The 14,673-nt window shown below is 45.9% G+C and overlaps 1 protein-coding gene across 11 annotated transcripts in view; it reads right to left on the reverse strand.

Annotated features, from left to right (window-relative positions):
* Nucleotides 1-3,339: 3,339 nt before the first annotated feature.
* Nucleotides 3,340-14,673, reverse strand: part of rreb1a (ras responsive element binding protein 1a) — a 262,748-nt gene continuing 251,414 nt past the window's right edge. For all 11 annotated transcript variants that reach the window (XM_068054447.1, XM_068054446.1, XM_068054448.1 and 8 more), the window contains one exon: nt 3,340-5,681. In XM_068054447.1, coding sequence (XP_067910548.1) covers nt 5,128-5,681 — 554 coding nt within the window. In that variant the 3' untranslated portion in view covers nt 3,340-5,127. The remainder of the gene's footprint in view (nt 5,682-14,673) is intronic.

Here is a 14,673-nt window from a genome sequence, read left to right on the forward strand (position 1 = left end):
TTGCTTTCAGATGGCAGCTGTTCATCATTCTGCCATTCACACTTCCTCCAGATACAGCTTTTGTTCTTTTACTTGTCCCATTACCCCTCCCTTTGGCCCTGCACCACCAAATGTTTTGTCATTTAATCTCTCCTGCCTTCTACCCTATCACAGAGCTTCCCTTTTGTTCTTTTTCCCACCCTCCCCCACCTTTCACTTGCTTAAAGACTATAATGGGCTGGATTTGATGGTCTGTTAGAAGGCAGGTTTTTTGGTGGGGGGGGGGGGGGGGGGGGGGAGGGGTGGGTGCGCGGGCTGGAGAATCTGTGCAGAGTTGTCCATCACAGAACCCGACGCTGTAATGCTGGTTCCCGATTTTCTCGGAGGCAGCGAAGTTCTGTGACAGCACTTCCGCCACAATGTGACAGGATCATAATTTAAATCTGTTACATACTGTTTTGCATGCATTAGTATCGAATTCACCACAATCCTACCAGACGTTCGCAATCTTGTGCCTGACGTGAGGCATTCACGTGCCTTCACTTTCCCATCTTTGAAAAGCTGGCGAGAGTCCTCGGTGCCTCCAGAGGTTGGGTAAGTTAACCGTTGTCATCTAGGGGAAGTGGTTTTTACAGCGGGCATTGCCGCTAAACTCAATCCGCAGATGCATTGTGTGTGCGAGGGGAGGTGGGGAGCTCTGCAATTGGATATTGAGGCAAGGGGGCGAACGCAGCAACTGTGTAGGCGTTTTGTCGGGGGTCCACTACAGGGTACTTAAATGGTTTTGGTACGGCCATGATGGCTCGCACTTTTTGAAAACTTGAGAGACCAACATCAATCCATACTGGAATCCTGCAACACCAAAATTAACGCAAATCTTTGCCCAGAGAGGTGAACTTTACCTTTTGAAGGAAGCCGAAGGTCCAAGGAGGATAGAGATGGGTCTGATTCACCCTGTTTTCCTGGATCCCCTTGCTGTGCTGAGGTGTCTCCATCAGAGGCGGGCCCAGGAGGCAGCTACAGCTGAACAGAAATCTCCCAGATGCGAGCAGCAACAGCCACCAAGGCAGAGTCCAGATACGCCAGCGAGTCTATAGAACTCAGCTGACGTACCTGCAGATGTCTGAGTGAAACTGCCAGAGAAGACTGCAGCTCTCCAGAGAGGCAATCAACAATGATTTGCGACCAATGGGTTTTGGTAGTCACCCTATGCCTATGGTCCTCAAAATTACCATGGCCCTCAACTTTTATGCCTCTGGATCATTCCCGGGATCCACATGTGTGGGGGTCTCTCAATCTGCAGTGTACTGCTGCATCAAGGTGACCAATGCTGTGGTCAGGAGGGCCGGCGAGTATGTGCGCTACAGGACAGACCCTGAGAGTCAGGCTGAGAGGGCCATTGGATTTGGGTCCACTGTGGGAGTCCCACAGCTCCAAGGTGTGATCGACTGCACGTATGTGGCCATCAAGGTTCCCACGGACCAACCAGCTGCCTTCATAAACAGGAAGGGGTTTCATTCAATTATTGTCCAACTCGTATGTGACCACAGAAAGTGTGTGTCCACTTCCCGGGAAGCTGCCATGACTTGTACATATTTCACCAGTGCCAGGTGCCACTGCTTTTCACTCCTCCCACTCACCTTCAAGGCGGATTCTTGGGGATAAGGGATACCCATTGAGGACACGGCTTCTGATGCCAGTAAGGAGCCCCAGCAATGACCCGGAAGAGCATTACAACACCTGCCACGGCTCCACCCAAGTGACCATCGAGCAGGCCACTGATATGCCGAAGATATGTTTCTGCTGCCTCGATAGATCTGGTGGAGCCCTTCAGTGTGCACATAACAGGGTTGCGCGCATTATTGTGGTCTGCTGTATTCTACACCTCGCACGACAGAGGGGGGAGGGCTTGCAATATGAATATGAGAGCTTGAGACATCCTCCGATGAAGAGGACACAGAGGGCACACAAAGACAAGCACGCATGGAAGATCAGAGTACAGTGATGGAGGCCAGACATGGTGAACAGAAGGCAATGGAGGCAAGGCAGAGACTAATAATGTCGCATTTTCACTATCCATGAATTTAAATAAAATGCTTGCTAACGTGCTTGTAGCCTGAAGTCCTCCACCTCCACACTATCTGTCTCTCCAGCATGAATGGCAGCAACAAACTGAGCCAGTGCCCATGTGACATCATTTGTGCAATTAAACATCATGCTCATTGGCATATTAATGATGTCAGTGGTCACATTGGCAATGCTTGTAAGGCTTATGATGGGATTGTAGGAGTCACAATCACTCAATGGTGGAATGTGGTTTTCAAACAATAAAGGCTGCTGATTTGCAGAAAAACACATCTAATTAAGGTAAACATGACATATCTGTCTCACCCATAAATACCCATGTGTGTCAAGGTGTCTTTTTCATATGTTTGCGGATGCTCCTTCGCGGTATAACCTCTGCGCTAGCAGCTGGACTGGAGGCAGGCTGCTGATCAGGCTGCCCCTTTGCCTGGGATGACTTCGGTGGTTGTCCTCTGGGTGCCTGAGACCTGGAGGGGCCCTAGCTGCCTAAGGGCCTCCTGCACCGGTGCAGGACTGTCCATTATTCCCACACGAATATTATGAAGCTCCAAATCCACATTAACTAATTCAGTGCCATGCATCTAGGATCCAACTAAGTGCAACAAAATGAAACATGTGGTTCATGTGGCAACTGTCTGAACACATTGCATTACACAGGTCCAAGTCTGTGACAGAACGCAGGGACAATTCGGGCTAGAAATTCATCCCGGGTGGTGGCACAAAGCACAGTATTGAATCAGCTGGCCCATTGTATGCAACGTCTGATATTCAGTTCCATTGCAACCAATGATGTTCTACTTCAGAAAGCCAGGTGGTGAAGGATAGAACTGGAGCCAATCTTCACACTTAGAAGTTTTTATTTACAGAGAGACATATTACAAACATGCATTTCCTAATCCAACAACCACATTTTCAGCTGCTCCTATCAATAGGAGCACAAGTGAATCCCCAGTTAATGCCCACCACCTGGTACAATTCAATACTCAATTACTGTACAATTAAAAAATGGAATTAAATATCAGATGGGTGACTGATCTCATAGCGCCTGTTTTATGTCACCATTCGGTACAAATTTCTAGCCCATAAACTTTACTCTGACTGTGCTAGCTAAAAAGCAGTAATCCATCTCAGTTACTCACACAACTAGGATGGGTCTGTTACTATACCATGGTTGTGCATCAGAGCAGGAAGGTAGGTGAGGGGTGAGTGCAGGTGAAAGCGATTTCTGTTTCTTTCTAAAGGCAACAAATAGAATGATAAAGCAAAAAAAAAAACTCAAGTATAACATTTTTATTGCTTAGATGGTTTGATACAGAACAGCTTTAAATTTTGCATTGGAAGTAAGTACCAAAACTCTGTGATTCTCTGTTCATGTGGCATAAACCAGATGTATACATAACATTTAGCAGCAGTAAAGGTTCCCTTTACAAAAAAAAATATGGATTCTGGATTTTTAAACAATGTTTTCTGGATTAATGCATTACATTTTTTTTTCCTTTTATTTTCCCCCATTAAAGTTTTTCCTTCTTGAAAATAGACAATAATTCACTAAACCTCTGATAATAAAAAGCTTTTTAATCGTGGTGCAGTGAAAAGTACTGTTTTTCTTTTTTGAACAAGCTGTAAACCAATTATAGGTTTTCTTTCACAGTCAAGTGCTTCATGTAGTGATTCAATCGTCTCAGCTTCAAGTCCTTAAAGTGGAAGAAATTTTGGAACTAGTAAGGGATTTAGTAGATGCAATTTCTTTATGAAAAGCCCTGAGAGACAGTCAGAATTACAAATAACTGATAGACAAATTAGTTACACATGCAATCTAATCTAAGATTCACCCATAATTCAGCACAAAATGAATTTCTCCTTTTCACAGTTTTTGAAAAGAAAGTGAAACAGATTCGCCTCAGTCAGACATCAAAACAAACTAATAGAAGTATCAATAAAATGTGGCAAGGCCATATAAACTACTATTGCTGGTACAGACAAATACTAAATAAAGCTTTAAATCAATAGTGATTATTGCTAGTACATTGCCCGGCTTAACGCTGGGAGACTTTTCCTTGCTACAGTTCTGCATTATATAGTTGATTAATGGTTGCTCTTGCAGGATACTGGATGTTAAACCATACAGAGCAGAATTGTAAAAACAAATCGCAATTTTTTTTGTACTGAATTTCATACTGATATAAGATTTGAACAAAAAAAAAACTTGTCTCCTAATTAACTTTACCCTCTTAGTCCCATTTTCTTGTTTCTAGCCAAAACAACCCAATGCGCAATAAAAATGTTGGGGGCTCTTGCGAAAGCCATCTTGGCTTTTCACAGACAGTAGCCAACAAATTCCACCTTAATCAAAATACATCTTAAAAGACCAAATTACAAAAAAAAAAGAACTGTACTGTTGCGCACGCCCATAAATGAAGAACAAAATCATATCTGTTTTGCAAAAGAAACAAAAAAAAGCTATAATTGCTATTTTGCCCCTATATTTGTTACATTATGGATGAACAACTTGCCCAAAGATTGTCAGTGTGATTGATCACTGTAAGGCCTTTATGGAAGACTTAGTACAGTAGTTCCTCATTTTGAGTTCAAGCACTGCCTACCAAGTGCATTAAGATGCCCCATCATTATGTGTTATTTATTTTATTTTTGTTTTAAAATCAGCTTTACAATAAAACACATCACAAAGGAATTCGATTCTCCCAAGATTGTTCTCAAAAAGGCTAGCTCTTGTTGTTATAATGCTGTAATGTATTTATTCTGAAAGGATTTTCGAGCACTTTTGAACAGAACTGTGACATGCACAGCAACTATGTCGTAAGGCACTTGGAAGATACAATATGCAGTTTGTTGAATTGCACTGGATTCCTCTTAGTCCAGTGTTTCTTAAGGCTTTCCATAGCACCAGAGCCAACCAGAAAATCTGCCTGCACGCAGACGGACTAGAATAATTCACAGCAGTAGCCTTGCCCTGCTTGGTGCTTTGAGGATATAAGCGGGTCCGATTCAAAAGTACTGTGGCACAGCTTGCAAGCAACAAAACCCTATTCCTTTTAAATTACGTTACTCCACTCCCAGCAGGCGCGGAGCAGACTCCACCGAGCTGAGGACGTGATTCATTGGCGACCCACTGCGTATCCCCAGCAGGTTTTGGATGATGTCCGAGGAGCCCGTGGAATCCGCAAGCACCTTTTCCGAGCTTTTTATGGATTCTTGGTCATTTCCCTGAATGAGGAAGGTTCCTTGCCGCACGCCATTAACAGCAGCCGGCAGATGGAGGTTGTTCTCCGAGTCTGCCGCTTTGTTTCCTGTCAGGATGGGAGACTGGCTCGCTGTGGCAGTCAAAGGGCTCCCCGCCAGGCTCAGCGGCGGAGGGGAGTCGTTACTGAGGCTGAGACTGGTGACGGTCTCGCTTTCGTTGTCCGAGAGCTGGTCATATCCCATTTGGTCAGCCTCGCTCTCGCTGTCATCGTCGCCCTTGGACAAGTCATCGTCATTTTCGCCTCGCTGTCTCTTGGTCACTTTGACTCCTTTCTGGTGTATACGCTGATGTCGGACGAGGCTATGCTTCAAGGTGAAGGTCCTCTCGCAGGTCAAGCATTTGTAGGGCCGCTCACCTGAAATAAAAACAATGGGAACGTTTACTTTTTGAGCCAATGTGACCTTATGGCAATGGTTACAAGTAGCAAAACACTCTTTGGACTGGATTTTTAGCTCCCGATGGGGGCGGGCGCGGAATTTCGTGCCACCTGCCTATTAAGGCTTATTGTCAGAGGCCGACTGGGACTTTGCAGTCGGCGTCCAGGTCCCCACCGCCCTCTCCCTCACTCAGCTACCATGGTAGGCTGCTGCTTCCAAGCTGCAGGGCCTCCTGTTGGCCCTCCAGCTTTGAGAGCCCACCCAGCGTCCAGGCCATTAATTGGCCAATTCAGGGAAAGTCACAGACGAGTGGCTGTTTCCCCACACGGTGTGGGCTTCTGACCCCATTTGAGCCCGATGACAGGGTCCTGAAGCCCACAGGGAAAATCCTGCCCTTTAACTTTTTGAGGGTTTTCATTGACAGACTAACACCATGTGCCAGAGAATGGCAGAAGCTCGTGTCCCCTCACACAGTAAGCTCATGACATTAGTAAGGCAGTCCTCTGAATGAAGTGCCAGGTGGACACAGAATAGAATCATAGAAATTTACAGCTCAGAAGGAGGCCTTTCGGCCCATCATGTCCACACCGGCCAACAAGGAGCCATCCAGCCTATCCCACTCTCCAACTCTTGGTCCATAGCCTTGTAGGTTATGGCACTTTGTGCATATCCAGGTACTTTTTAAATGTTATGAGGGTTTCTGCCTCTACCACCCTTTCAGGCAGTGAGTTCCAGATCTCCACCACCCTCTAGGTGAAAGCATTTCCCCTCTAAACCTCCTACCTCTTACCCTAAATCTCTACCCTCTGGTTATGAGGCACTTAGAGAGAGGGGTGGAGGAAAAACAGCCCTCTGTTACTAATCTAGTAACTCACACAGTCAATGAAAATACATTGTTAAAAAGAATCATGCTCTTATACAAGAACCTTATCAACACATGGGGGACTATTAATGGGAATTTGACATTCTCCTTTAATGTGGTACTAGAATGGATTACAGCTGACTGGCAGCATCTACTCATCAGCAATGTTAGAAGTGAAGGAAACTCTTCAACACAATATATTTAAAGATTTAATGTTAGAGCTCCTCAAATGGCTCAGTTGTTAAGGGAGTGCCTATCCGAGCCGTACAAAAACGGAAGGTTCAAGGTTTGTGCCCTGTCCGTGCTGGGTCAGTATAATTGGGTCAGCACTCTTGGGCTCAGGAGAGGAATTTTTAAAAAAAGTCAGCCCGGGCTCTCACCCCTGCTCTTCATTCCATTAGCCCTGCTGGAAAGTGAGCATGTGTGAATGGGATGGAAGAGGGGGATCGGCTGCAGCTGCGATGCACTGCAGGGATCAAACATCCTATTGACAGTCAGGGCAGAATTTTCAGCCGGATACAGAGGCGAGAATGGAGGCAGATGCGTAATTTCATGCCACTGGCCGGCATGCTGGTTTTCCAGCACCATCCCGCACCCCCCCCGGGTCACAGACTGTAGCCAATTAAGGTAAGTTAAAGGCCAATTATCAGAGATGAACTGGAATTTTCCAGTTGGCCTGTGGGCGTCCACAGCGTTGGGAACAGGCCAGCTGCCTGGAGGCGGCCTCCGGTGGCGGACCAGGGGATCAGCCATCCAGACACCCAGCAGTGAGCACCTCCCTGCCTACCTGGTTACAGCTGTAGCCGGAGGCTGTCCTATGGGGGATGGGGCTTCCCTCCATGATGGTGGCCTGGCAGCTGTGCCATTTTTTTAAATGGAATATTTTGTAAAGTTGCTGAGAGGGCACCTCAAGATGGAGGCTCCCTCTCTCCCCCTTACCTGCAATGGCAAAGTGCAGCTCCTTCTGTGCTGGAGGGCCTCCTATTGGCCCTCCAGCTTCAAGAGCCTGCCCACCATCTTAATTGGACAGTGAGTGTCCAATTTGATTGGCCAACTCAGGCAAAATTACTGCTAGGTGACTGTTCCCAACACAGTGTGGGGTCCCAGGCCTCCATCTGACTCTGAATTTGGGGTCCCGACCCAAAACACAAAATTCTGCCCTCATTGTCTGGAGGCCTGAATAATAGTTACTTCTGCACATGGAACTGTACTTATGGATTACATTTAACAACTGGCAATAATAACACACTCTATAGGCAAGTATGGCTAAAGTTTTCCTCAATGGGCTCCTGGGAGTACACCAGCAGGAAATCACATGTGCAGCACATAGTTTTTTCTTGTCCATTAATGTTAATGAAGGGAAAAGTATGGGCTGTGCTTTCACAGTTTCCCAATATGTGCTCCCAGTAGGTGAGGCTCCAACCCAGCAGTGTGCAGTCCAGAAATTTACTGTATAATGTAAAATGCACACAGCAAGTACTCTAGCAAGATATATTATAAAAATGTTCCAATAATACACTCCTTGCTTTCTTCATGAAGCAGCCATTTCGGAGGCGGTGGTCTGCAGTAGAAACACTGGTGACTATTACTGAATTCTAATGAATACTGGGCCAAAATAACAGCGTCTGAATGATGAGGCGCTGTTATTAATGTGCAAATTAGCCAGCAACTTGTGGTGAGGACAAGGTACCCTGAGAACTGCGAGTTGCCACAAGTTGCTGATTAACTTGCTTGTGAAAAGTGCTACACTAAAAAAAACCTCTTCTTGTGTCTCTGTCCCAAAACTCTTAATGTTCACAGCCACAAAACAGAATCACGGACTGAGCTATACAGTCAGCTGGAGGTGTTTTTCCACCAATCACAATGGCTCGCATATTGCTCATATAAAGTCTAAAAAGACTACAGGGTGGGACATCAGCCTCTTGACTAGGCCTCCTTATTTTTGAATGGCATGAGGGAACAGTGTGTTAGAACATAGGCATGACACACACTTATACAGCACCTTTAATGTAGAAAAAAATTGCTTGGTGCTTCCCAGGAGCGCATTCAGAAAAATGGTTTCCAAGCCAAAGGAGATATTGGAAGGAGTGACAGAAATTTGAAAGTTCAGACCCAAAAGGCAGGTCTTAGCGAGGGTCCTAAAGGAGGAGAGGCTGGTGGAGAGGTGAAGCAGTTTGGAAGGGGGGGCGGGGGGGATTTCTTAATGTAGGAACAAGGTGGTTGATGGCATGACCGCCAGCGGTGAAACTGACCCTTTGGCCCATCATCCCTGGGCCATCTCTTTTGAAAGAAGTATCTGTGTGGTCCTCTTTCCCCTCCCTTCCACACCCTTGACGTTTTTTTTCTTTTTCAATTATTTATTCACTTCCTTATTCCAAAAGGTGGGGTCGGGGGTCGCCAGAGCCTGTCAGGCCCGCGCGAGGGGGTGGCATCACCGCCGGTCAAAGTCTGCCGCCACCTGACGGAGCGATTGCGACCAGACGTCCCCGCATTTTCCCGCCTTTAATCTGCACCAAATTTGGAAACTTTGAAGAGCGCGATTGGGCCATGAAATGGCTGCCGGGACAGAGGCGAGGGGTTGGTGGGGGGGTGGGGGGGTGGCAGACCACTTAACATGCACAATTGACTTCTGAGCAGGGCGACCATCCTCCACCTTCCCCGTCGCTGGCAGAATCCCATGGCAGTGAGACGTAGATGGATACTTCACCTGCCACCCCCTAACCCCCGCCTTCCCTCGCCATTTTACACCCTCCAACCTCCTTTCCAACTTTTGCAGGCCCCATAAAATTCAGCTTCAACTCTCTTCTGACAAAACAGTATCACTCCAACTATAAGATCAGAATCAACTCATTAAGAGCTGAAATTAAACAGAAAAGGCAATAAGCACGGAGATTTTACTGGATTGTAACACATCATTCCCCCTCCTCCCCCACCCCGTGTCTCTTTCAAAGCCCAAAAATAATTTCACTTTTCCTTTGCACTACTTCAAACAACTTGCATCCTTAATGAACAAAACAAAACAAAATTATGAGGGGCATTGATAGGATAGATAGGAAGAAACTTTTTCCCTTGGCGGAGAGGTCAATAACTAGGGGGCATAGATTTAAGTTAAGGGGCAGGAGGATTAGAGGGGGTTTGAAGAGGAATTTTTTTCACCCAGAGGGTGGTTGGAATCTGGAACACACTGCCTGAAGGGATGGTAGAGGCAGGAACCCTCACGACATTCAAGTATCTAGATGAGCACTTGAAACGCCATAACGTACAAGGCTACGGCCAAGTGCGGGGAAATGGGATTAGTTAGGACGGGTGCTTGATGGTCGGCGCAGGCGCGTTGGGCCAAAGGGCCTCTTTCTGTGCTGTAAAACTCTTTGACTTCCACATGACAAAGACACACTTCACTGTGCCTTCCAGTCACTTCCATCTGAGCAGTGAAAGGTGAACTAACGGAACTGACAGACTTCTAGCTGAAGAGACCAGCTTTAAGCAGCCGGGCGTGAAGACAGAGCTGAATGTCCAACCCATCAGAAACCTGTCTCAAGCCTTTGATCCAATTGCAGCTTAAACCAAGGCTGTCTGCCTGATAACCAGCACACGAATTAGGACTGCAAGGGCTAATGCCATGAATTTGTGACCCGTCATCAACAACAATTTGTATTTATATAGCGCCTTTTACCTAATGAAATATCCCAAGATGCTTCATAGGAGCATTATAAAACAAAATATGACACCGAGACGCGTAAGGCGATATTAGATCAGGTGACCATAAGCTTGGTCAAAGAAGTAGGTTTCATGGAGTGTCTTAAAGGAGGAAAGCGAGGCGGAGAGGTGTAAGGAGGGAATTCCAGAGTTTAGGGCCCAAGGCAACTGAAGGCACGGCCACCAATGGTGGAACCATTAAAATCAGGGATGCTCAAGAGGCCAGAATTAGAGGAGCGCAGATATCTGGGAGGAAATGTGGGGCTGGAGGAGATTACAGAGATAGGGAAGGGTGAGGGATTTGAAAACAAGGATGAGAATTTTTAAATTCGAGGCATTGCTTAACCAGGAGGCAATGTAGGTCAGCGAGCACAAGGGAGATAACTGAACAGGACTTGGTACGAGTTGGGGCCTCATGATTTTCCACCCACTAAAATAAATGGATGAAAGACTATGGGGGGGGGGGCTGGAATTCCAGACTTGTGGTCCGAGTGGGCAAAGCATGAATTCAAATGCGTAAAATTATCCGTTGTATATCTGGGGAAATCCGAGTCCTGATGTTCCGTGTTCCTTGCGTACATTGGCAGAACTTCCACTGGACCCGTTTAAACCCCCCCCCCCCTCATGTATCTCCTTACATTCAAGTGACAACATCAGAGCAGTGAAGACACCTTACTTCACTGCAAATGCTAACGCCCCAATTGGCCAGACTATACTTTGTCAAGAGTAACCAAACTAAAGTGATGACAGACAGAAATGCCCATGAAGACAGATTAAAAACTCATTTATGAAATGAAAAATCACTGTAGCCACTTTGGAAAGGAAGAGACTGTGGGGGTAAATATTAATTTTTTTTGGTGGGGTGGGTGGGGAAGGTGTATTTGACTGGCACAACACGCTGGCCACCCACCTATTGCTGTTGGCAGGCGATTTGAGCCACCTCTAGGCCGGGGCCTTATTTCCATGGCGACAGTCAGCCCCAAACAGGCAGGAGCTCCAGCTACTCAAAGGAAGGCCCCATTAAAGACCCTGCTAGCAGGAGTTAATAGGGCAGCAAGTCCACTGACCCTATTTTGATGGCATTACTGTTGACGTTGATTTGCCCAAGTAAAGATCGGCCCCATGCACACATGATTGCAGGGGCAGTGACTCACTTGTTTGATTTCTCCTCTCTTCCGGCAGGGGAAATACGTAGTGCTTGCTCAGCATCTCCCGTCTCTCTCTGTGCCCCCGCCCCCCCACACAACCCCGCCACATTGACATGGTCAGGACACCAGTGGGGGAACCACCACTGACCTCCATCTTGATCTTTGAGGCAGAGGGAGTGTTCATACTGATTGCAAAACGTTTCAATGTTTTGGGACATACATTTAGCAAACAACCAACGACCCAGAGAAGAAAACAATCTCGACAACCCCTAACCCCCTGAAAAGCTCTCTAGCTGCATGGAACATTTGGGCCAATAAGGAAAGAAGGACATCTCGTTTTCATTTTCCCAGCTTCAAATGAAGTGAAGTGAAAATTAGCCCAGGACCATTTGCTCCGGCACATTAGACATTAAACCTAATTTGTCTATCTCCTGCGGCTCTGAACCAAATGTTGGTCTGACTTGGTTGGAGGACCGTCAAGATTGAAGTTCCCTTTCATTCTGCTTCAACCTTTGGTCACTATTTGTTACAATGAGGCTCCTCCTTTTTTGCCAGACATTCCGGGTTGCAAATTCCCTCCCTCTTACTGTGTTTATGGCAGAAAAGGAAAACTGCACCATAGTGGAAAAATAGGTGGTGAGAGTGTGTGAGGGATTTGTTCAATTCACTGAACCACAGCAGTCCCACAGTTAACAGCAGCCTTAGTGTCAGCAGCAGGCTTGCTTCATCTACTGGCCACTCCTCTCCCCCACTCTGCTCCAGAAGAGTTGAGTCTGTCAACTCACGGTGCACCTCCTAGATTCTGTATTTCCATAAAAGGCAACGGGCTGGAAAGTGGAATTACAGTAGAGGGTATATCTGACGAGCAAGCCTCAGCACAGATCATCCACTCATCACATCTTGTGATGTAACTTTACATGAATCGACAAAACAATTACTGACCTACTTTTGCAAGGATGTTCTGTCACTGTGTGGTGTACTAGGCTGTGTATGTAGGCTTCTAAACAATCTTTTATTGTGACAACATAACTGCTCTTAAATGACAGTTATGCAACGAGTTGTTGTGATCTGGAATGCGCTGCCTAAAAGGGTGATGGAAGACGATTCAATACTAACTTTCAAAACAGAATTGGATAAATACATGATATGGCGTAAGAGCATGAGAGCAGGACTAATTGGATAGTTATTTCAAAGAGCTGGCACAGACATGATGAGCTGAATGGCCTCCTTCAATGCTTAATCATTCTATGACAGTAGGGGATTCTATAGTTTAGGGAACAGACAGGCGTTTCTGTGGTCGCAGATGTGATTCCAGGATGGTATGTTGCCTCCCTGGTGCAAGGGTCATGGATATCATCAAGCGGCTACAGAGCATTCTGGAGGGTGAGGGTGCACAGCCAGAGGTCGTGGACCACATTGGTACCAACAATATGGGAAGAAAAAGGGATGAGGTCCTGCAGGCTGAGTTTAGGGAGTTAGGAAAGGGATTAGCAAGCAGCACCTCAAAGGTAGTAATCTCCAGATTACTCTCAAGACCACGTGCAAGTATAGAAATAAGAAAATATACCAGATGAATGCGTGGCTGGAGAGATGGTGCAGGAGGGAGGCCTTCAGATTTCTGGAGCATTGGGACCAGTTCTGGGGAAGGTGGACCTGTATGAGCCAGATGGTCTACACCTGAACAGGACTAGGACAAATATCCTTGCAGGAAAGTTTGCTAGTGCTGTTGGGGATGGTTTAAACTAGATAGGCAGGGGGGTGGGAACCGAAGGGCAGTTTCAGATAGGACAAATTCAGAGCAGGGAACGGGAGGCAGAAAATGAGGCAGTGACTCTGGAAGAAGCAAAAGTTAAAAAAATATGCAGCACAGGAATTTGGCAGTGTTAAAAGGTATTTATTTAATGCAAGGAGTATAGTAAATAAAGGGCACAGATGGAGCTTGATATCACTGCTATAACGGAAACTTAGCTTAAAGAGAGGCAAAAATGACAACTCAACATGCATGGATATAGAGTTTTCAGGCAGGATAGAGAGGAGGATAAAAAAGAAGGGGGTGCAGCATTATTGGTTAAAGAATCAGTTACAGCTGTGAGGAGGGATGGTATTCTAAATGAATCATCAAATGAGGCCATATGGGTTGAGCTCAGAAATAAAAAAGGGGCAGCCACATTACTAGGTGTGTATTATAGACCCCCAAATAGTGAGAGGGAGATAGAAGAACAAATATGTAGGCAAATTTCTGAGTGCAAAAACTATAGGGCAATAATAGTTGAGGATTTCAACAACCCCAATATCAACTGGGATACAAACAGTGTGAAGGGCACAGAGGGGACAAAATTCTTGAACTGCATTCAAGAGAACTTTTTTAGCCAGCACGTAACAAGCCCAACGAGAGGGAGCGCAATTCTAGATTTAGTCTTAGGAAATGAAGCCAGGCAAGTGGGTGAAGTAGCAGTGGGTGAAGTAGCAGTGCGTGACCGTTTTGGAGATAGTGACCATAATAAAGTTAGATTTAGCATTATTATGGAAAAGGACAAAGATAGAACAGGAGTAAAGGTTCTAAATTGGGGGAAGACAAATTTTATGAAGCTGAGAGGTGATCTGGCAAAGGTGGACTGGATAAAGTTACTTGAAGGAAAATCAGTGGCAAACCAGTGGGAGGCATTCAAAAGCGAGATTCTACGGGCTAAGTGTAGACATGTCCTCACAAGGAAAAAGTGTGTACTGCCAAATCTAGAGCCCCCTAGTTATCTAGATGCTTACAGGGTAAGATAAAGTAGAAAAAGAAAGCTTACGACAGTCACAAAAAACTTAACGCTTTAGAAAGCCTAGAGGAGTACAGGAAGTGCTGTGGTGAAGTAAAAAAGGAAACTGGGAAGCAAAGAGAGAACATGAAAAAATATTGGCAAGTAAAATCAAGGAAAACCCAAAGATGTTTTATCAGTACATTAAGAGCAAAAGGATAACTAATGAAAGGATAGGACCTATCAGAGATGTACAAGGTCACTTATGCGTGGATGCAGAAGATGTGGGCAGGGTTCTTAATGAGTACTTTGTCTCTGTCTTCACAAAGGAGAGGGAGGATTGTAGTTAAAGAGGAGGAGTGGGAAATATTAGATATGATAAGCATAATGAGAGAGGAAGTACTCGAGGGTCTGACATCCTTGAAAGTGGATAAACCACCAGGGCTGGATGGATTGTATCCCAGGCAGTTAGAGGAAGCCAGGGGGAAAATAATTGATGCTCTGAGGATCATTTTCAAAT

Source organism: Heterodontus francisci, chromosome 2, assembly GCF_036365525.1.
Source record: "Heterodontus francisci isolate sHetFra1 chromosome 2, sHetFra1.hap1, whole genome shotgun sequence".
Lineage (NCBI taxonomy): Eukaryota > Metazoa > Chordata > Chondrichthyes > Heterodontiformes > Heterodontidae > Heterodontus > Heterodontus francisci.